Source organism: Pygocentrus nattereri, chromosome 5 (genome assembly GCF_015220715.1).
Source record: "Pygocentrus nattereri isolate fPygNat1 chromosome 5, fPygNat1.pri, whole genome shotgun sequence".
Classification (NCBI taxonomy): Eukaryota; Metazoa; Chordata; class Actinopteri; order Characiformes; family Serrasalmidae; genus Pygocentrus; species Pygocentrus nattereri.
Window position 1 is genome coordinate 36,471,779 of NC_051215.1, and position 24,367 is coordinate 36,496,145.

Consider the following 24,367-nt stretch of genomic DNA (forward strand, 5'->3'; position numbering starts at 1 on the left):
TTGGACAAAATTAGCATATGACTATTGGCTGACTTTTTGAAATGTTGAAAACTTATGATTGTGCAAAAATAGCCATGTGATTTTGTTTTTGATGAGTAATGGAAGCTGCCTCCTCCATGAAGCTAATGAGCTAATAACCTCAACGAGCTAACACTAACCAGCACTTTAGATGCTGATCTGCTACATGCAGTATTAGCTCTTCAGTAGACGGTGTGCCAATTTACGCTCATCTTAAAATCTGTGTTGCCCTGAATTATTGAAATACTGGTACCATGAACAGTTAACCAAAGCTCCCCTGATAACAAGAGGATAGTGGGCCAGTGTTCTGTTGGCCTGCTGATGGCAAAGCAGAAAAGAATCTGAAGAGATTAAAGCTAGTCAGAGTTTCTATGCAGGACAACAGTCCAGGTGGTCAGAGGATGGACCAGCAATGGCAGTTAGCGGAGTGCCGGCCTTATCAACCCAGCAGACTGATATATGCTTGCTATCTGGGTCGAGTAGCTGTTGACATCCTATTTTCCCCATTGTCTTTTTTCTTTGCTTTATTGACACTGTGAGCATGTTGTTGCTGTCTTATTAAAACCATCTTTTTTTGGAATTCTATTTTTCTGTATCATTTGGTTACTCTAGCTTCCTTTGAAATGATATGAATATCTCATGATGAAAAGAATGATATAAATTATACAAAATTACTACAAACAAAATCTTTTTGCATTACTTTATATTAAAAGTTAAGAACGACCTTTTCATTAATTTTGTAGATTTAGGCACAGTCTGTGTCCAAAAACATGTATGTCCAAAGTGGTTACTTTGCAGCAAAAATGTTTTTTTATAATAAGTGAATGTGATGATATTTTATAATTAATTTTGTGCCATTTCTGTTGGTACATTCATCATTAAATGTTCATACAATGTAAAGGGCAGTTGCTGTGCTCAAATTATGTAAAAAAAATGATGATATGCTTGCTGTTACATTTTTCAGATTCTTAAATCCACTATACCCAGCCTCTGAAGTGTTTTGCTCCTCCTCCTTTGCTCTGATTCTTGCTTATGAATTTAAGTTATGAATTTAAGCCTTGTAGTGATTAGATTTTTTTTTTATCATCTCTCTTAATCTCCTATGTGATCATAGAGGTGGTTTAGAATCCAGTCAAATGGATTTAGTAGTCTGATCTTTCTTGTCCCTGTCGTACCTGCTGTGCTTTTGAAGTCTTTGAGTTTTGGCTTCTCGTGTGGATTTTAAGGTTGTTGTTCTCTCCATAAAGCCTTGTGGTGATGGATCACGTTGATTGCTTTCTCGTGGCACAGAATTATAATCTAAAAGCTTCCCATCTTTCTCTCAATCTTTTTAGTGCAGGAAACAACTGAGGAATGTTTGTTCTGGTACAAACAAAAGCATGAATCCTGTGCTATCTGACACTCTCTCTCTCTGATGTGACTTGAATCTTGAGTCATTGGGGGGAAACAGAGTTTGTATCTGAATCTGTTCTCCAGGAAAACCAATTAAATTCACCTTCAGTCCCTACCAAGGTGTGCCAAGTGTTAGATTTACTGCAGTACAGGTGGGGTAGAAAAATGAGATTGAGTCTTCATTTGAAGTGGAGTGAATTCCATTGATATGTGGGGGTGGCTCATCATAGCTGAGGTTTTTGTAAAGTTTTTCTGGCCCTTCTTTTGCTTGAGGGAGGAAAAACTTTACTCTGTCATTTCTCCTGCATGACAGTGGAAGAAAGGGAACAAGGCCAGATAAGAGCAGGAGAAAACACACACTGTTCCTCTGTGTAATAGCCACTATGCTCTTTTTTCCTCCTGCCTATTTTTCCATCTGGATTCTATTGTCACCTATACTCTCTCCGTCTCTATTTTTCTTCACCTTTAGAAATATTTTAATATTTCAGACCAAATGTAACCAAATGGATATTGCGAGTGATATGTGTTTGTGTAGTTTGTGTGAAATCAGTAGACTTGAAGTTGTGGTTCAATAATGCCTACCAGCAGATGTTTACAGTGTCAACTTTAGTAGTCTCTGCAAGTGTTTAGAAGGCAGTGCTACATTATATGGATAAAACACTAGAACAAAAAGCATTAGCTTCATAAGAAGAGCCCTATGAGGACGGTCATTCTCGACTCCAGTGACTACGGAATAGCCGTATCAAGGAGTATTCTGACCTCTGTGACAGCTGACATAAACCTAAAAGAAACCCATTGACAGGAAAAAAATTGGTCGCTTGACATTAAAATTGGCAAAAGCACCTGTATGATAGACAAATGCATGTTTATGTAGTTTTATATCAGGTGTCATGAAGCACTATGAATACTGTCCTACAGTAAAGTGTTAAAGCTGCTCATGTGCAATTTACAGGTAGCCGTTTGATCACTTACAGTGTTTAAAGATAATTTCTACAGGCTGATTTCTAACTTCCATTTTAGATACATAGTCATGGACACACATTATTGCAGAGGTGCTAACTAATGAGCTGCTAACAGTCATGTGGAGAGAGCTGCGAGCCAGTGTGTGAAGGTGAAGGCGAAAGTGTGCTGTTTCTCCTGAGCCATATAATCATGCCAAACACCATTCATACCTCACTGTGCCTACTCCCTATACTCCCATTAGACTGACAGACATGATGTAGAATTGTCATTACTCCTTTCTTTCAGCACCCACTGAATGTTATTTTCTGCTATAGATTGGTTCTCTAAGAAGGACACCAGAAAAGCTAGCACTGAAGGAATGAAGGAATGAAAGATAGCACTGCTCATCAACCAATTAGCCTTCCATTCATCATCATGTCTTAACTAGATCCAGACTGGATAACACACTATATACATACATATATATGTATATATCTACTGGGATTCTTCCTCACTGCAGAATTACTGTTATAAGATTATAAGATGGTAGGATCTGATATGTGTTGTTGTGTGTGATTTTTTTTATTTTTTATTTTATTTTTTTTAGGATATGAATGATTTCGCTCCAGTTTTCACCCAGGCTGTTTATAGAGGCATGGTGGCTCCCAATGCTGAGAAAGGAACGGTTATAACAACTGTGCTGGCAACCGACCAGGACCCTCCTGTAAGTAGTCCAGTTCATCAGCTATACAGGATCTATGCTTTAATGTGTTGTTACTGTTGACCAGTACAGTCCTGGGGCACAGGGTAGGATGTTTTAGCAATTTCTTGATGTGTCGAACCTCACTGAGCTACAATGTAAAACTCACTCACTTACGTTTAGCAGGCTGAGAATTCTCCATGAGGACACACTATTAGCACTCCTGTTGTGTTTGCATAATAAGCTGGCATGAAACCATCCATCCATCCATTTTCTAAGCCACTTCTCCGTCAGGGTCGCGGGGGGATGCTGGAGCCTTTCAAAGCAGTCTTCAGATCCATCGCAGGGCAGACAGACAGACACAGGCAGTCACTCACACCCTCACACCCAGGGGCAATTTAGCATGTCCAATTGGCATGTCTTTGGACTGTGGGAGGAAACCGGAGAACCCGGAGGAAACCCATGCAGACACGGGGAGAACATGCAAACTCCACACAGAGAGGACCCTGGCATGAAACCAATCAATGGGAAATCACAAGTGCATCATTGTTTGTAGTTCCATATTTCATACATGTGAAGTAGAAGGCTTAAAACAATGCTAATCAAACTAGTCTATGTTAGAACACAAGCTAATAGGATTTTATGGCTTGATTTTGTAGAGGCATTTCTCACAATTTGCAGCAGTAAGGTCCAGAATTCATATTGCTACAGTGCTCAGTCGGAGCACATGGAGGAGGCGACGGCATAAAAAAACACGGAATAGCGTTCACATGCAGACTTGCAGATCAGCAGTCAGAATGGAACTATTTATTTGATTTTAATTAAAATTCTTAATCATTTAATAATTTATTGCATTGTCTATTTAGTTCTCATTTTTGCATCCATCTTCTGTTTGTGTGGGGTTGCATGGTTGGGCATGGGTATGGTTAGTGACTTGTTACATGTTTTATGTACAGTTGCTGGGAAAAAAATATTATTTAATTCTTATCCTTGTCCATATTCTTGCAATTGAAAGAGAGAAGGAGAGAGAGAATGGACACGACAAGATCACAATAGTTGTGGCCAGCTTAGCTTAGATGTCATATGCATTGTCTACATATAAGTGGAGCAGCTGTCATTGCAGATTTCCAGCACATAACATTGAAGTAACATGCTTCATTTTGAAAACTCTTCACAGATGTACCTGTTTAATGTGAAAATTATGCAGTGACTGGATAAAATTTTGAGATCTTGCAAAAAATTGCAAAGACTGTTGAACACGAGTTTTTGCATCACAAGATCACAAATATGGGAATATGGGAAATGTTTACTCAATTAGAGTAAAATACTTGCAAAGCTGACCACAGGGGTGAAATGTAAGACATTTACGTGCATGCCAATATTTTATTATTAGTTTAATGGAAATGAAATAATAATGTAAACAGCATGAGTCCTCAGATTGTCATTGTTGGACTAAAGTCATAGATAGTGGTGTAGAACTAAGCAAAAAAGAAAAGTAGGTATACTATAAATCTGCCCTCATGGCCAGCAAATAAGCAAACCCTTTTTAGTCCTGACATCAGTGACAGCTCTCTTGTTTATATATTCTCCTGAATATTTTGGTCTTATATTGAAGCCATAATATATATGTTCAAAATAGATAACAGCCTACTTACCTACTAAACAACTACTAATATCACAGAGCTAATATTAGCAAATTTGACCCAAGGTTAGTGCTACTAGTATGCTACAGTAACATGTCACGCTAATATATATCAGAATCAACATTCACAGGAGTTTGAATACTAAGGATACGCACTATAACTAATCATAATGTGGGTAACTACACTAAATAGAAAAGTGGGTTTACAGAAAAACACATCTTTAGAAACAGCCTGATAAAAAAAACATCAGCATACAGTATACACATGCATATATGCCCAGCTGCTCCACTGGTCTTAGCACGAGTAAAACTAAATGGAATTTTTGCAACATTTTGCAGTGCTTCCTGCAATACCACATTATATGTAGAGCCATGTGTAAACTTCATAAGGAGGTGTTTCAAGTTGAGTCAGACTATCTTTGTTATCATTTGTCCCATGTAAATGTACACTAAGTACCAGAAGTATTAACTTGTCTGCCTTCACACGCATATGAACTTAAGTGACATCCCATCTGAACAGTTTTCCTCTTCTGGGAAGGCTTTCCATAAGGTTTACGAGTGTTTATGAGAATTTTTGACCATTCATCCAGAAGCGCATTTGTAAGGTCAGACACTGATGTTGGATAAGAAGGCCTGGCTCGCAGTTTCCACTCTAATTCATCCCAAAGATGTTCTATAGGGTTGAGGGCAGGACTCTGTGCAGGCCAGTCAAGTTCTTCCACACCAAACTCACTCATGCATGTCTTTATGGACCTTGCTTTGTCCAATGAATTATGCTTGGCCATGAAAACCCATTCCCTGAAGCTCTCTGCACACTGTTCTTGAGCTAATCTGAAGGCCACATGAAGTTTGGAGGTCTGTAGTGATTGACTCTGGCGACCTCTGTGCACTATGCGCCTCAGCATCCGCTGACTCCGCTCTGTCGTTGCTGTTGTTCCCAATCGCTTCCACTTTGTTATAATACCACTGATAGTTGACTGTGGAATATTTACTAGTGAGGAAATTTCACGACGTGGCATCGTATCATGGTACCAGGCTGGAATTCACTGAGCTCCTGAGAGCGACCCATTCTTTCACAGTGATTTGGATGGGTGAGTAAATACTTTTGGCAATATAGTGTATTTTGTTCAGTCCAGTTTCTTAGAACTTAGAACTTCTTAGAGAGGCTATTATGTGCATGGAATTATAACCACTGACATTGTATGTCCTTTAAATAAGAATGACTGTCCTAAACTGCTGAGAGCATACGGATATCTGTTTGGCTGTGGAGCATTTGAACATTGGATTATTTTTGTGCATCAGTGACCATCATGGCTCTAATTCAGTGTTATTTAATTTCATAACACACGCTCCAAAAGCACCACTTAGTGATTGTGAAGCATCAGCGAGACCCATTAGTGGACAGCTGATTTGCAACTACGTCTTTAATCCAATTAATCAGGCAGGCCATTAATGTGGTGTTAAGAGGGGTGTCTGTGAGGAGGGGAGAGAGGCTTCTTACAGCACACCTGCGCTGCACCTGTGCTGTCGTCATTCAGCCCGATTAGCAAGTTTGCCCACAAGCATGGCTAATCAGTTTGCTAATGCTGTGTCACTGCCTGTCTGCATCTTCCTTTGACGGCTGCGATCGAGTGCTTTTCTGTGCAGCTCAGGGAGATAATCCTTTCTTTCTCAGCACCTGCAAGATGCCGGAATGAAATTACATGCTATGAGGGGAGGTTTTGACACTGTACTGGCTGCAGAAGAAGAAGAAATAGCTATTAGGATTCAGAAATGCAGCCCCACACTCTCTTGGTTTGAACGATGCAATACCATCGCAGTACAAAAGCAAACATTCCTTAATACAAAATAAAAATACACAGATAAAGTTATTTTGTTCTTGAGATTTTACCTTGTCTCCTGCAAACTACACAGCCTGCTCTTCCACAGGAGCTGTGTACACTATAGCTGTTTTTGCCTGTAACTAGGTTGCTTGTCAAAAGTTTCTGGACACTAAAGCTTATCAAAATGCTTTTAACTACAACCACACATTTTAAAATAACTTTTTCTTACTTGATTAAAAAAATATCAGCTATAAATGTCTACACTCAGAGAAGTAAAAGTCCAGAAGAGAACTGTGTTTAGTTGATTGATTCATGGTGAATGTGTGAGTGCTTTCATGAGGAGTGTGTGCAAGCAGTGAGAGAGGAGCCTGTAGGCACTTAGACTCTATTGATTGCTGTCGGTGTCTCAGTTCTCCATTTGACTTCCACTTTCTTGTTTAGAACCTGTGAGTCACTGAGGCAAGCAGGAGGCTGGATGAAAAGCATGTAGGTGTATGTTTCTGTATGTCTGGAGATGTTTGTGGCTGTGAGTGTATATAATAGATGCTGGTAGCCCAAAGTGTTGTCTGACCCTACGCTTTTTGCAAGAGAAACTTGTGCTCAATGAGTGGAGAAAGATAAATTCTCTGTGTTTGCTTTTCTCTTACATTTTTGAACAGACACTACCGTTCAAAAGTTTGGAATCAATGTTTTCAGTGGGGCGTCCTGATCCAGACTTTTTCTACTCGATCTGATCTGACTCTTTAAAGTTTGGTAGCAGCCAATTATGGCTTCATACTTTGTATTATCATACATAATGCAGCCACAAAGTGTAGCCAAGATATGGCTACTGTCGAAACGAAACCTCGTGTCTCCATTTATCAAGTTTTGACATAATTGGAAATGCCTGTTGTCTTTTACGTTGTGTATAAATTTAATGATGAATGGACTAAATGTAATGGTCCAAAATTTCATGGAAAATTCCATTGAATTACATTGAAAGTAAAGTATGTTTTCTCTGTAAAGTTGTAATTTTGAAGATACAAGGTTTTGTTCCAACAGTAGCAATATGCTAGTGTATTAATTAATCTTATACAGTATAATTACTTCAATTTTAGAGTGACTTGACTTGACTTATGACTTATGATTTGGTTGATCTCTCTGATAACTTTGCTACTTTACTACTGCGGTAAAATCAATCCATTTTTACATAATGTTAATAAGTGCATAATGATATACATACTGGACCAAGATTGTTTGGATTTTTTTTTTTTTTTGGCAGCTTTCATGAAGTTATCATTTTGTAGTGCTATGAATTTACTATGACTTCTATTCATAACACACATGCAGTAGCTGCTACTTCCTATCAGCTTTGATTTCACTGTTGAATACTGCTTGGAATTTAGACTTGCATTAGTAAACTGAACATTATATGTCGTTGTGACTCGGCAGTGAAAAAACATCACAGGAGTGTGTATTTAATACAGTTTTGTCTGTGTCACTTGCAGTAAACAGCAGAAAATAGACTTGAAGCGTAATAGTCGTGCTCTTGCATTTTTACGTGCTCATGTTTACATGAATGGTTAGTTTAAACACAGATTGCAAACAAAGATTGATTCTAAAATTATGCTTGCATTGCAAATTTACAGGTTTCAGATATTTACAATGAATTTAAATAAAAGCAAAAATAAGTAATAAACAATAATAACAGTAATAATAAATAACAATAAAAATCCAAATGATAAATCATATATTTTACATGTGTCCAGGATAATGCACTAAGCTGTAGATGATTCCTTGATAACTGAAAAAAGTGAAATGCCATCAAAAAAGGCAGTTAAAATATAATTAACTTTTAGGATTAAATCTGGAGGCAAATAACTAAGCAGTTACTTTATGTTATTTATCGCTTGATGAGTTCTTGCTTTATTGAAAAATTGAGTAAAACATCTAAAATATATTTAGTTTGTATAAACTAAACCAATGAAGCATCACATGCACACAAAATCTTCCTTGTTGTGTAAGATTTCTGGTGTGACACAAATAGATAGATAGTAGAAAAACAGCAGGTATGTGCGAGGGCCATGGGCTTGTGATGGATGTTGGAAGAGGCTGAGCAGCTTGTCACTGGACCTCTGTCCCACCTCCCACAGTGCATGTGTGAACTGCCACTGGTTCAGTGCCATGTGTGAGCAGTTTACCTGCAGCAGAAAGCGTTATCCAGCCAATTGGATAAGGCCCAGGAACAGTGCCCCTCTGTGTGTCTCACCACAGGGGACATAGGCCTGGCAGGGTGAGATGTGAGTGTCACAGGGCACAAACACCAAGGCTAACCTGCTTGTGACCGTCAAAGCAAAGCAAAGCAAAATTTATTTATATAACGCTTTTCAGAATAGATGTTGTCACAAAGCAGCTTTACAGAACAATCAGTATTACAGAAAGAAAAGAAAAGAAAATCCAGGTCCAAGTCCCCATGAGCAAGCCTGCGGCGACGGTGGCAAGGAAAAACCCCCTAAAGAGGAAGAAACCTTGAGAGGAACCAAGACTCAGAAGGGGAACCCATCCTCCTACGATCGACACTGGATAGCAAACATTATTAGTATATAGTATTATAGTACAAAGTGGGAAAAAGAAAAGATCTGAGGGTGAGGACTGCACAGCATTGTAAAGCAAGAAGCTCAGTGGTGGTCAAGCTGGTCCAGAAGGCTGGTGAGCAGCAGCACCCAATCAAGGCAGAAGAGGCAACAGCATCAGACGCACAAGATGGGCAGCTATTCAGCTCGGCAAAGAAAGGAAAGAAAATGCAGTCAGTTCTGTAAAGAGTAGCTGACCACAGATTACAGTGTTAACAGAGCAGCAGAGACTAGATCTGACAGGGAAGACTAATCACCAAAGGCTTGACTATACAAGTTTAGCCTAGACTTAAAAACTGAGGCTGTGTCTGATTCCCGAACATTAACAGGAAGATTATACCAGAGCTGGGGGGCTTTGTATGAGAAAGCTCTCCCCCCTGATGTAACTTTATCAATTCTAGGTACTAATAGTAAGCCAGCACCTTGTGATCTAAGTAGGTGTGATGGTTCATAGTAGCAGAGAAGTTCACTCAGGTACTGAGAAGCGAGTGCATTTAGAGCTTTATAGGTCAGTAATAGAATTTTATAATCAATGCAACATTTAACTGGTAACCAGTGCAGGGTTGATAAAGCTGGGCTAATGTGGTCAAACTTTGTGGCTCTTGTGAGGACTCTGACTACAGCGTTCTGGACTAACTGAAGCTTGTTTAGACTTTTGCTGGGACATCCAGACAGCAGGGCATTACAGTAATCTAGCCTTGAAGTAATGAATGCATGAACTAACTTTCCTGCGTCCTGTAGAGATAATGCAGTTCCTAATTTAGCGATATTGTGAAGATGCAGAAAGGCTGTTCTAGTAATATTAGTTATATGTGCATCGAAGGACAGATCAGTGTCTATCACAACATCATCCGGTTTATCATCTGGTTTGCTTGATATACACTGCTCAAAAAAGTAAAGGGAACACTTAAACAACACAATATAACTCCAAGTAAATCAAACTTCTGTGAAATCAAACTGTCCACTTAGGAAGCAACACTGATTGACAATCAATTTCACATGCTGTTGTGCAAATGGAATATACAACAGGTGGAAATTATTGGCAATTAGCAAGACACACTCAATAAAGGAGTGGTTCTGCAGGTGGGGACCACAGACCACTTCTCAGTACCTTTCTGCTTTCTGGCTGATGTTTTGGTCACTTTTGAATGTTGGTGGTGCTTTCACACTCGTGGTAGCATGAGACGGACTCTACAACCCACACAAGTGGCTCAGGTAGTGCAGCTCATCCAGGATGGCACATCAATGCGAGCTGTGGCAAGAAGGTTTGCTGTGTCTGTCAGCGTAGTGTCCAGAGGCTGGAGGCGCTACCAGGAGACAGGCCAGTACACCAGGAGACATGGAGGAGGCCGTAGGAGGGCAACAACCCAGCAGCAGAACCGCTACCTCCGAATTGTGCAAGGAGGAGCAGGAGAAGCACTGCCAGAGCCCTGCAAAATGACCTCCAGCAGGCCACAAATGTGCATGTGTCTGCACAAACGGTTAGAAACCGACTCCATGAGGATGGTATGAGGGCCCGACATCCACAGATGGGGGTTGTGCTCACAGCCCAACACCGTACAGGACGCTTGGCATTTGCCAGAGAACACCAGGATTGGCAAATTCGCCACTGGCGCCCTGTGCTCTTCACAGATGAAAGCAGGTTCACACTGAGCACATGTGACAGACGTGACAGAGTCTGGAGACGCCATGGAGAGCGATCTGCTGCCTGCAACATCCTTCAGCATGACCGGTTTGGCAGTGGGTCAGTAATGGTGTGGGGTGGCATTTCTTTGGAGGGCTGCACAGCCCTCCATGTGCTCGCCAGAGGTAACCTGACTGCCATTAGGTACCGAGATGAGATCCTCAGACCCCTTGTGAGACCATATGCTGGTGCAGTTGGCCCTGGGTTCCTCCTAATGCAGGACAATGCTAGACCTCATGTGGCTGGAGTGTGTCAGCAGTTCCTGCAAGATGAAGGCATTGAAGCTATGGACTGGCCTGCCGTTCCCCAGACCTGAATCCGATTGAGCACATCTGGGACATCATGTGTCGCTCCATCCACCAACGGCATGTTGCACCACAGACTGTCCAGGAGTTGGCGGATGCTTTAGTCCAGGTCTGGGAGGAGATCCCTCAGGAGACCATCCGCCATCATCAGGAGCATGCCCAGACGTTGTAAGGAGGTCATACAGGCACGTGGAGGCCACACACAATACTGAGCCTCATTTTGACTTGTTTTAAGGACGTTACATCAAAGTTGGATCAGCCTATAGTGTTTTTCCACTTTAATTTTGTGTGTGACTCCAAATCCAGGCCTCCATTGGTTAATAAATTTGATTTTCATTGATGATTTTTGTGTGATTTTGTTGTCAGCACATTCAACTTTGTACAGAACAAAGTATTCAATGAAAATATTTCATTCATTCAGATCTAGGATGTGTTATTTGAGTGTTCCCTTTATATATATTGTGAATAATATATGTCCTAAAACAGAGCCTTGTGGAACACCATACTTTACTTTTACAAGGACAAATGATTCGCCCTTTACATTAACGAACTGATAGCGATCAGTGAGGTAGGACCTGAACCAGGAAAGAGCTGTTCCTGTTACCCCTACAAGGTTTTCTAGTCTATCTAGTAAGATAGAGTGGTCTACTGTGTCAAATGCTGCACTAAGGTCAAGGAGGACTAGCAAAGACAGAGAATAATAGAAGATCATTTACAATTTTTACTAGTGCTGTTTCTGTACTGTGATGTAGCCTGAAACCAGACTGAAATTTTTCATGTAGATGATTCCTATGCAAATAAGAGCTTAATTGTTTTGCTTGATAGTTCACAGGGATCGAGATTAGCTTTCTTAATCAGCGGTCTAATTACTGCAAGTTTAAAAGTTTTTGGGATGTATCCAAGGCTAATAGAGGAGTTTATTATTGACAGAATAGGCTTGGTTATTTCTGGTAAGATTTCCTTGAGTAAACTTGTAGGGATTGGGTCCAAAATACAGGTAGATAATTTTGCAGAAGAAACTTTTTTAACTAGTTAATTTTCTTGAAGTAAGGAAAACAATTCCAGCCTATCTGCATTGACTGTAATATTCACAGGATCTAGACTGGCAGTAGAAGGCAGCAGGTTTGTGGAGTTCATAATTTTCTGTCAAATTTTTTTCGATTTTATCAGTAAAGAAATTCATGAAATCATTGCTGCTATAGGCTGTTGCCATCTGGGGTTCAGTGACTTTTTTGTTCTCTGTTATTTTAGAAATTGTGCTAAATAGTAATCTAGTTTTTATTGTTTTCTAAGAGAGAGGAGAGATCTGAGCTGAGCGTGCTGCAGTAAGAGCGCTTCTATAGTCTATAAGGCTCTCCTTCCAGACGGACTGGAAAACTTCTAATTTAGTCAGATGCCATTTTTGCTCTAGTTGTCTGGCAGTCTGTTTTAAAGCTCGAGTGTGATCGTTATACCAAGGGGCGAGTTTTTTCTGCTGTACTATTTTACTTTTTAATGGAGCTACACTGTCTAACGTAGATCAAAAAGTATCCTCTAAGAACTTGGTCATAATATCTAACTCGGTAGGGTTAGATGGGCAGAAGAATTCTGGGTAACATTTTGGGCCAGTTACTGTAAGATAAAAATATAATTTGTGAAAGTGTTTGACACAACCAGGTCTCTTTATCTCTCATGTAACACAATCTCAGACTATAAATGACAAAAATTATGTATGGGAGAAAAAAGAAGACAGATAAACCCCAAATCCTAATTTGAACATAGCAGTTAACAGCTGTCTCTGCTGTCTCTATTTCTAAGTAATTAATTAGCCATTACTGACTATTTTTTTTAAAGGAGGCTCTGTGTGTGTGTGTGTGTGTGTGTGTGTGTGTTATTTTCAGCTTCTCCAACCAGCTTACACATGTATGAAAAGTACATGTATTGCATTCTGAAAGCTTGTGATGTATAGTACTGTAAAAGTCCACCCTTTGTGTCAGTATCAGTCAAAATGGCCATTAAGATGTTATTCCAAGTTTTTGATTTTTCAGCAAAGGGAGATTAGATATCAGATCATATACTTGCACGAAGAAAATAAATATTAGTTTCCACAACTGAGATAAAAAAAATAGAGAATAGAAAAATAGAGAAAATAGGATTTCTAACAAGCACACAAGACCTGACAAAACCAACCACGACCACCAAAACTGTCACCATCAGATAAAAAAAAATTTAATCTTTCATCTTTGAGGGAGAGGAGAAAATCAAGCTCCATTCTTGCTTAAGATCTGGAAAAAATCCACAGGTGGACCCATAAGAATGTGTAGCTGTTACTGACAGAAGAAAATCAAAGAAAAAAGAGAAGAAATCAAAGAAAGAAGCTACTGGCATTCTCAGAACAGTGGACTGACCACTAACAGACCCTAGGGTCCAGACCCTAACATCATTGAATGTGTCTGGGATTAGGGTTAGGGTTTGACTTGTGAGACACAAAAGATGCTTCTGAGACTAAACTTTGGAAAAATATCACTGCAGATGTCTATAAGCTATAAGCAATATAGGATACATTAGATAGATATAACTGTTATTTGGACGCACTAGATATTAAAAATGTGGTATTTTAATGTAGTTCTCCAGGTTCTGTGTCATTCTTAAATGTATATTCTGCTTTTTTTCTGTCACTAAAATGAATAACTTTTACCTCATGGTCATTTTGACTAGAAACTAAATAAATTATGGGTGGTCTCTGACTTGAAAACTGTGCTGAAGGTCTATTTTTGTGTATACAATAATCCTTTTAAATTGTTAAGTGCTCTTATATTCTGGACATATTGTTGCTTCTAATCATTGTTGCAGCAACAGAGCAGAGTCAGACAAATTATAGGTTACTGGTAAGGCAGTGTTAAAAGATAGCATACTTACAGTTATAGGTTGGGGTGGGCAGGTCTGCCTCATGGAACTCTGACTATGAAAATGCTCTGGCTGTTTTTAATTATTTTTACAGCATTCCTTAACCGTAGTATAATCATTATGATGTACAGCCTCTCATGTCTTATTGCTTTAATAAAACACAGTGGTGAGCCCTAGATGTGACATGATTAAATGCTGGCCATCATTATTTTGAGTGAAAGTATTTACATTTGCTGGACCATGTGTATGCCTTGATTCATCACAATACCTATAAAGTCAACGAGAAAGTCTACGATTGGTTTAGAAGAACACAGAAAAAAATAAGTGTTTTGGATTAATTAAATGGCTCATTGCCTATTGTAGACTTCTGATATAGCAGTTCTACAAAAGCCATATTGCAATAATAATTAAACATCTATGTAGTTTGCAGCTCTAATATGTATGTGTATTGTGATTATGCTTGAGTTGATGTTTCTATGGACCAGTTTTCCATATAAAGATTAAGCTCAATCTTAGCCAGTTATGGAGATTCGCCACTGAAAATCCTTTTAGCCTAGTGTGAAGCTCAATTGGTGTCAAAATAATTCAGTAAATAAATACATAAATGAAAAAGAAATGGTTGTATATGTCTGCATTTAGAAGAAGGACCCACGCTTACTTTTATTTCAATATCTGGTGCACTTGAATGACTGACCTCGTTCAAGTGCCAGGTTCATCTTTCAAGTTGTGCTGAAAATCACCATGGAGACATCGCTCCACATGGACATTTTCTTTTGTAATTGACCAGATTTATAACGTGGCTGAATTTATGATATTCACACTGGAGACCTGCTTCTGAAGAGTGGCCCTGAACCGAAGGTTGCTGGATGCTGGTTAGCAATGACATGGCTGTGTTCTGTTCAGGTCCTGTTCAGACGCATCCAATTACAATGTTGACTTCTGTTTCTTTTAACATTTTCAGTGACTGGATGGGAGGAAGTGGATGGGATAATTGCGGTAGGTTGTGGGGAACAATACTAAAGGGCATGTGCTAGTAAAAGCTCTGCTCTGCCATTGCGCTGTCTTTGAGCTCCATGTCATGAGCTTCTCAAATTCTTTTCATTTAGCAACAATTAAAGAGGATGAATTATTAACCTTTTTCTCTGTGAGGAGCAATTGCAGTGATATCACACAAAACAGTGTACCAGCCAGCAATAAATCATTACAGTCTCTGAATAGAAACAGAATGCTGGGCTAGTACAGTTGTCGGCTGTCACCCTAGCCAAAAAAATGTCAAACACTTAACTGCTTTCATCCCATAGTTGGAGTAGGAAATGTTTTTTAATACCAATGATGTACCTGGTAGGGCCTTTCTCTATCTGCACCTTGACTGTCAGAACTTTCTGTATTTAAATGTGTGAAATGGCTCATGTGCTGATGACCTTGGAATACTTTCAGTGGTAATAAATGGGTAATGGAACCCAGTAGATGTGATGTGTGAAGTGTTGTTGGCATTACCTGGCACTCAGTTGCTTTTAGTGTAAAATGGCTTTAAAGCCACAAGAGATGCACCTCTCAATCCACCTCCTGAATCCTCAGTTTAGTTGGCCATTTTAACAATATGGTTGTGTGGTTTTTTTTTTACTGGTTTAAGGTTAGTAATGCACTTCATGTATTTTTCAGTGTTATATTTTAGATTTGGCATTTTTTGCATAAATCATTGTTATTTCTTAATTTACTGAGCATTAACATAAACATAATAGCACTCACTCTGACGAATATCAACCCCTTAAAAGGTCAGCAGGCCTTCTATAACCTAACAATAGCTCAATAATAACCTGTAGTGTGTAATAAGCCTGCAATTTTAAGTGGTTAAAAGAACAGATTAATAGAATTTTCCATATAGTGGATCAGCCAAGACATATCCAAATTTTGCTTCTGTAGTTTAGAATCAGAGCTACAAGACAAATGTTCCTAACAGTAGAAGTCAGTAGTCACCCAAAACGTCTCTGCAAATTCAAATTCATTCCCTGCTCAAACCCTGCATCTGTATCCACTGCAGACACATCATGCAAACACTTTGAAATTACATTACATTCATGATTTCTGTTATTTCTATTTATAAAATTTTTTTTCAGTATATAAATTCAGGATTAGCAGCCAAAATTAATTTAATGGTAAAAGTATATTCATTTTTATAGTTCACAATGTTTGGGGATATATATTGAAAAGATCTGGGTAAACATTTACTCCAAGTGTTTATCAGTGTTTGCCTCAGAGCTCTAAGCTAAAAAAGCAAAACATGTACACTAAACCATGTCTTGGATGACTGACTTCATCTTGGGTAAGTGGGAAACAGTACTACTCGTGGCTTCCCAAGGAAGAAGGAAGGGGCTATATATTAAGGCTTGATCTTCAGATGGTTTGAGATGGTATGAAAACGATTAATCAGTTAAGAAACAAAGCAGTCAAATCAGAAAAAAATCTAAAGTAATAACATTAAATTATGTCTTTAAGTAATCTGAAAGATTGCATAACACTGTCAGAAAAAAAATACTATGCAGGTGTATTTTTCATTCATCAAGGTACATACAATGTAAATGTGCCCTCAGAGGTAATAGTAATAAGGTCCAAATGTGTACCTTAATTTAGTTTTCCTTACAGGAAGAGTGTTATATTTGTACCTTTTACCTCAGGCAGGTTGTGTGGAGTCATATCCAACTTAAAAAATGCAATTTCAATGGAATAGCGTACAGTTATATTCCCTAACTAAAAGTACTGAAGATGTACCCTTGAGGGTACCACTTCAGTGGCAAGAAGAATCCCTCCCCAGTGACCTTTGAAAGTGTGCTGATCACAGTTTTAATCATATCATTTGTTATCAGTACCCAACACTGGTAGTTACGTGAGAAATACTGTACCTGATACTGCACAAAAACAAACCTGTGTCTTTGTCCCCGTGTGTGTCGTGTGGACATAGGACTTTCTCTGAGGTCCTGGCCAAAGTCTCCTTAATTACAATCATTAGACTGAGTGATTTTGCCATCCCAACACCTGCTGTTTTCTCAAGTGTTGCAGTAATGACAGGTTAGCCACAGCTGATGTGAGATGTCTCATTATGGGATGTTTCAGGATATCCCTAAACTATCTAAAGGGCAGAAATTTTTACAGGATTGCAGGAACCGCTAGTGGTACAGTAATGCCCAGTCATTTTGTCTTCCGTTACTCTCCCCAAAGCAGGCTATTAGGGCCGTAGCACTCGTTGACCAAGGTTGTGATCTGAGGTCAAATCCACCCTCTCCTCAGTTGTCAGAATGCTACTTTGCGCATTATTTACTTTTCTTCTAAGCTCCAAAAGCTTTTGCATTACTCAAAGTGTCAACTTTTCATGTTAAATTCCACATAGGAAAAAACAAACACAACTAAAGACAGACAGAGAGAGAGAGAGAGAGAGACACAGGCCTGGTGTTAAACACACAGACCAAGACACCATCTGGCTTTTTTTTTCTTTCTGTTTCCACTTTACAGTTCTTGGCTGTCAGAGCTGTGACTGTGGCATATTTACTGCCCCTCCTCACACCCTCCTTTGCACTCTTAATGCTTGTTTATGTTTACCGCAACACAAAGTGCATAACATTCATGGAGGAGCAACTGAAGCCAGAAAAGAGAGGAAATCCAGAGCTGGAGTTAGCGATGGAGCGAGGTGTTACGCACTGACTAAAACAAGCCCTGGAGCACGCATTGCTCTCTGAGACAACTACAAAACATGATGCAGGAAAGAGTCAGCCAAAGTTGGAGAGCGTCAAACCCAGCTACTAAAGAGAACCTGCCACACACTCAAGCTGGTGTTGCATTGTTGATTTGCTGTTTTGTTTTTGTGCATGTGGAGAAGGGTTAGAAGCACTGAACCGTTTCAAACAGTCTTGATTTATATGAATTGTGTAATTCCAAATAAACCTTTCACATCATTGAGATTTCACTGTTTACAGATGTAAAGCTCTCTGTGTAATGGCAGAGTCTGTGTAGAGAAGTGCTTCTACTTTCTTTCCCCAGTTGGTTATATCTTATATATATATATATATATATATATATATAAACATGTAGCTGTATTACATTTAGTAGCACCGTGTTACAGTACATGCTACATGTTTGCCTGCTGTTTATAGTGTTGATACATCATGTGTAGAGAGAATGTATCGGTATCGATGGACATTAGTATTTGGCTGATATCAATCTAATCCTGTAACAAATCTGGCCTGAAGTAGCTCACATTCCTGTGTGTTATGTGATGTTGTTAGCTGTGTATTTCCTCCTGTGGGGTAGTAGAGTGTTCAAGTAGTTTGAGCATGACAGTCTACTTTTGGAGGCTTAATTGAGCAATTCAATTAAAGAGCTCATTTTAAAGCCTATTTTTTAACAAGAAACATTGGATTGGTGACATCTCTAGGGCATATCCTGCCTTCCATCCAGTGACTGCTGGGATGGGCTCCATGACCCAAAGGGATAAGTGGCTTAGAAGATGTGTTGGGTTGGTATTGATATTGGTTTGATACTGTCGGAATTGGAAAAGAAGAGGTGGTATTTTGCCATCACTAGTCAAGTTGTTCCAGCTATTTTACTTATTTGCTCTCTGTGGTGGAGTATTTTAGCAACATGTTTAACTGTAAGCACATGGCAAACAATATATTGTTTCAATAAACTGGGAACTTTTGTTATGATTATTACATTATCCTTTATTAATCCCACAACAGGGAAATTCAGTTCCACATTTAGCCCATCTGTGCAGGTCACAAGGCTGGTTCCCTAACCTCCAGCCCATGACTGCTCCATTGTAGTCAGTGTACTTGAATAAGAGACCATAATTAGAAACAATAAGTTTGAAGACTTCTACTTCTGTATTCATATACCTTTGTACACAGCACATCACTTTATTAATTCATTGTGTAAATTTATAAATTGTCATCAGTTTCAGCCACAACAAATATTTCTGTGTGAGTTATTTATTATTGTTTTCAGCCCAGAAATTCTGTATTGGTTCATCTCTAGTTTTCAGAATATGCCTGTATAAGTCCAAACACTCTTATGACTGCAAATATGTAGGAATTTGCTTAAGCCATGAAAAATTCTGTCTAGTTAAGTCTAAGGCTCGGACAGGATTTATGGCTGTAGCTTTTCTTATTTCTTTGTTTCTGTCAAATCCAACAATATCACTCTTGCTTATCATAATTCCTAGAAATGCTTTGTCAGTTTGAGCTGAATAGGCAGAGTTGATCAAGGACTAAGCTGGTGTTAAGGATATGATCCTTTTTGGCATTACAGGCACACCTATTAAAATATTTCCTTAAACTATGTCTGTTATTGCTTTTCTAAGAAACTGTGCATGTCTCATACATACAGAGACACACAAACAGCAACATTCAACATCTAATCCATCTAATATCCTGATGCAGCCTGCTTATTTTGCAATTTCGCAATTTCAGTGTTTCTCACTAAAGTTCTATCGTGTCAAAAATCATTTTTCTTTTGAATATGTTTTTATGGTAAACTGCTGCTTTTGGCCATAGGGAACAGCAGCCAGCAGGGTGCGGTACAGAGTGGACCAGGAGCAATCCCCCTACAGCGGCAGCATCTTTGATGTACAGGAGACCTCTGGCAGGGTCGTGACCAAAGTCAACCTAAATGAGGAGCCCAGCGCTGTCTTCAGAGTGAGTTTAGACTGTGCCTCACTCCTGTTACACCTATATAATGCTGTGTAAAAGTCAGAGACCACCCTTTATTTAATAGCTATTTAAAACAAGTTACTTATTTTTCAGCATCAGGAGAAAAGCAAAAATCATATACTTTGCAGAAAATTACATTAAAGCCTCAACAGCTAAATATAATAAGTGTTTTTGTGTGTCCATCCTTTGCCTTTATTGCAGCTTCCATTCTTTTTAGGAGAGTATTTTTTTAAAAAAATCTACAAATTTCAGTTTTAGAAGTTGGTTGTCTGCTTCTCATAATCCAGTAATCCCAAACACGTAGAGTGATGTTGAGATCTGAACTCTAGGGTGGGCAGTCCATTGTCCTGAGAACGCAAACAGCTTCTTTGTTTATTTAATTTAATCTCCTTAGAAACTGTCTACTGAAAAATTAAAAACTTGTACTTAATGGCCATTTTCATTGAAAGGTGTGGGTGGTAGTTAGGTAATGTAGGGTGGTCTCTGACTTTTGCAGAAGACTGTAGGAGAACAAAATGCATGTATGGCAGATTCTGTTTGTGACAGTTTGTGACTCTTTTCAAAGTGTTTTATTATGTATAATAATTTCAGTACAGTATTAAAAGTGTATAGAGATTTAAAACAGTATCACTGATACATTCTTCAGTATTTTTTGAGAGTATCTCATTTGTAGTTTTGTAAAGTACAAACTGAAATAGTAACATAACAATGGCTATTGCTTGCTGTGAGGCTCAGTGTAGGTTTTGCGTGGGTGTTAATTGTGCTTTTAAATAAATAAATAACGGGGGCTTAAATAAAGATATGCTCTAAACATTTTTATAAGAGACATAACATTTTTTCTGTTGTTTATAACTCAGTTGCAGTCACTATTTTGCACAAGAACATATTACACTGCAGTTTCTTGCTTTGTTTTTCTGAACCTAAACCAATCTGTAATCATAATATAAGAGTTAGAAATATAAAGTAAAATATCACAAATCAAATCGCATCTTTAAAAATCAAAAATTGTATCAAACCTGAAAATTTATGTGTAATTACCACACTACAGTTTAGGCAACACTTCACCCCTGTTCACAGCTGTCATCTTGTGTGTATTATGTTGTAGCTGGTAGTGATAGCCTATGATGATGGTGAGCCAGTGAAAATGAACACAACCTTGGTGGAGATCACGGTCCTGCAGCCCTCCAGAATCCCCATATTCACTGAGGAGGAATACCGGTCAGTTTGGCTTTCTGCTATAGTGCATCAACATGGTACCTTTCATTTCCTGCTTTAGCTCAGTCCACTTGCCACATTTATACCAACTGTGCTCCATGTATTTAACACTCACTGCGGAGACTTTAAATTCCATTTAATCCGAGATGTAACTGACAGGCATATTTGCTGCAGTGAACAGTTATTAACACTTACATTATAACGCGCTGGATGGTGAGTGAATACTTTAAATGTTTTTCTGTTTGCATTGGTGACTTGAAACTGAGGACTCATCCAGTAACATGAAATGAGGCCAAGTTAACTTAAAAAATTAAACATTCAGTGCTGTCATCTAAACGCTGCATCAAGCCTGGTTTAGTAGCAGGGGCCATAGTACGTAAGAGCATCCAAATCTTTTGAGAAAATTATGTCTGTACGCTGGAAGTAACCTACTGTATTGATCATCAAAGACATTATGATTCAGTTTAAATGCCTGGACATACATTTAATTTGATCATACCTTGTAGCCTTTAAGACTGCGTGTATTTAAACGATTAAATAATACCTTTTATTGAGCCACGTTTAGAGTAATTTGAAACTGTAGAAATGAAAGACTAGTGAAAGCGATTATCTCAGCTTCCTTGGATGCCTACCAATAAAAGGAGATTGCAGGAATTAATTTAATATCCCACAAGTCCCCATTTCCCTTTTGCTGTGCAGATATTGATTATTTTACCACTGAACCTGAAAGATTTGCAAACTGAATATATGATTTCTTCATTGCCTGTATTGCTGGTTCTTGAAGAAAATTTTTCTTTTTTTTCTCCGTCCCAGAATAATTCAATGCATGTTTTCCTGGGTACACTCTGAATGGCAGTGTGCTTAATGAGGATTCTGTATGAATATGCAACTAGAAGAGCTGACACTAGCTAGGAAAGGGCATTCTGAAGCATTCTATTGTTTCCACACAAAGCTGAGAGGGCATACCCGCGGTTTATGAAACTTCTCCTTTGACTGCTTTAAATATTAAATGTGTTTGACTTGCGGGCGTATCCAGAGTGGCTCGCCTGGGCTGCGTGATGGGTCAGCGTTTTAGGGCATGCGAGCAGTGAGCTTGCAGTATTGATTGTAATAAAAGTGCTGGAGGTCACGAGACATTACTGATTTTGATTAGCTCCACAGCCTCACTGTCTGATCCAGTAGTAGCTCTCATCTGTGATAAAGACATCCAGCTGTATCAAAGCAGAGCCCTTGACTCAAAAGAGAAATTGCTTTGTTCATGTCATTTGATTTTACTCTTAGCCTGCAAGCATATTTTGTCTGTTAATGTTAATCACCTTCAAGCTTTAATTTCTTAGTATAATATTATTTTGATCTGAAGTGCAGCCCTTCATGTGTTTACTTAATGTTTGCCTTTATTTATGCTTTGGAAGATGTGATAAGGAAAATGGAAAGCGTCCCACTGGTTCTCTGTTCTTTTTCTCAGCTGTAGAGCAACAATCATTTTAAAGATTTCTCTGATGTAGCTTGTTGCTGTGATGTTGAGGATAGTTATATAAATGCTGGAGTGACTTTCATCTCTGTATAAGTGTTTCTGTAATCAAACTGAAAGAGCATTTCACCTGTACCTCAGAGGTTATGCATTAGCTAAGATTTGAATCATTTAAGTTATAACCCCAATTCCACTGAAGGTGGGACGTTGTGTAAAACATAAATAAAAACAGAATACAATGATTTGCAAATCCTTTTCAACCTATATTCAATTGAATACACTACAAAGACAAGATATGTAATGTTCAAACAGATAAACTTTATTGCTTTTTGCAAATATTCACTCATTTTGAATTTGATGCCTGCAACACGTTCCAAAGAAGTTGGGACAGGGGCATGTTTACCACTGTGTTACATCACCTTTCCTTTTAACAACACTCAATAAGCTTTTGGGAACTGAAGATTTGTAGGTGGAATTCTTTCCCATTCTTGCTTGATGTACAACTTCAGTTGTTCAACAGTCCGGGGTCTCCGTTGTCGTATTTTGCGTTTCATAATGCGGCACATATTTTCAATGGGAGACAGGTCTGGACTGCAGGCAGGCCAGTCTAGTACCCACACACTTTTACTATGAAGCCACGCTGTTGTAACACGTGCAGAATGTGGCTTGGCATTGTCTTGCTGAAATAAGCAGGGACGTCCCTGAAAAAAGACGTTGCTTGGATGGCAGCATATGTTGCTCCAAAACCTGTATGTACCTTTCAGCATCAATGGTGCCTTCACAGATGTGCAAGTTACCCATGCCATGGGCACTAACACACCCCATACCATCAGAGATGCTGGCTTTTGAACTTTGCGCTGATAACAATCCGGACAGTCCTTTTCCTCTTTTACCCAGAGGACATGATGTCCATGATTTCCAAAAACAATTTGAAATGTGTACTCATCAGACCACAGGACATTTTTCCACTTTGTGTCAGTCCATCTCAGATGAGCTCAGGCCCAGAGAAGCCGGCGGCGTTTCAGTGTGTTGTTGATGTATGGCTTTCGCTTTGCATGGCAGTTTTAACTTGCACTTGTAGATGGAGCGACGAACTGTGTTCACTGACAGTGGTTTTCTGAAGTGTTCCTGAGCCCATGTGGTAATATCCGTTACAGAATGATGTCGGTTTTTAATTCAGCGCCGCCTGAGGGATCGAAGGTTATGGGCATTCAGTGTTGGTTTTCTGCTTTGCTGCTTACTTGTGGAGATTTCTCCAGATTCTCTGAACACTCACCTGTTTCCAATTAACCAGTTCACCTGTGGAATGTTCCAAACAGGTGTTTTTTGAGCATTCCTCAACTTTTCCAGTCTTTTGTTGCCCCTGTCCCAACTTCTTTGGAACGTGTTACAGGCATCAAATTCAAAATGAATGAATATTTGCAAAAAACAAAAAAGTTTATCCGTTTGAAAATTAAATATCTTTGTAGTGTATTCAATTGAATATAGGTTGAAAAGGATTTGCAAATCAGCAGATTTTGTTTTTATTTATGTTTTACACAACGTCCCAACTTCTTTGGAATTGGGTTTGTAATACATTTTATTTATTTGCAACCACTTGACACATTTGAATCATGTAAATTCAAACTGATGTTTTTAAGTGTAAGGACAGATTTATTAAGAGGTGTGCTAATTACTGATAGTCTATTGATGATCTGCATTGTCAGTTGTGACCAATTTAGTGCATTATCTATTAAAAGTTTCTGTGTATAAGAACACAGCCACAACTTTGTAATTAACCTATGAACAGTATAATGTAACCTCCATGTTCAGCTCCTGTACTTGTCCATCTGTTTGAAGTTCAGGCTGTGACTCCTTTCTTTGAAATAGCTTTTCTTGACTTTCTGATTTGAAAGTCAAGGTATTGACACCATGAGCTGTTATTTATTGAGAAAGTAATAAAGTAACAAGATTGTCCTTATTTCAACAATATATGTAA

General features: G+C 38.8%; 1 protein-coding gene across 9 annotated transcripts in view; it reads left to right on the forward strand.

Moving 5' to 3' along the window:
• pcdh15a (protocadherin-related 15a) overlaps nt 1-24,367 on the forward strand; it is a 332,115-nt gene that overhangs the window by 245,458 nt on the left and 62,290 nt on the right. For all 9 annotated transcript variants that reach the window (XM_037538811.1, XM_037538812.1, XM_037538818.1 and 6 more), the window contains 3 exons: nt 2,960-3,076; nt 19,548-19,688; nt 20,809-20,921. In XM_037538811.1, coding sequence (XP_037394708.1) covers nt 2,960-3,076; nt 19,548-19,688; nt 20,809-20,921 — 371 coding nt within the window. The remainder of the gene's footprint in view (nt 1-2,959; nt 3,077-19,547; nt 19,689-20,808; nt 20,922-24,367) is intronic.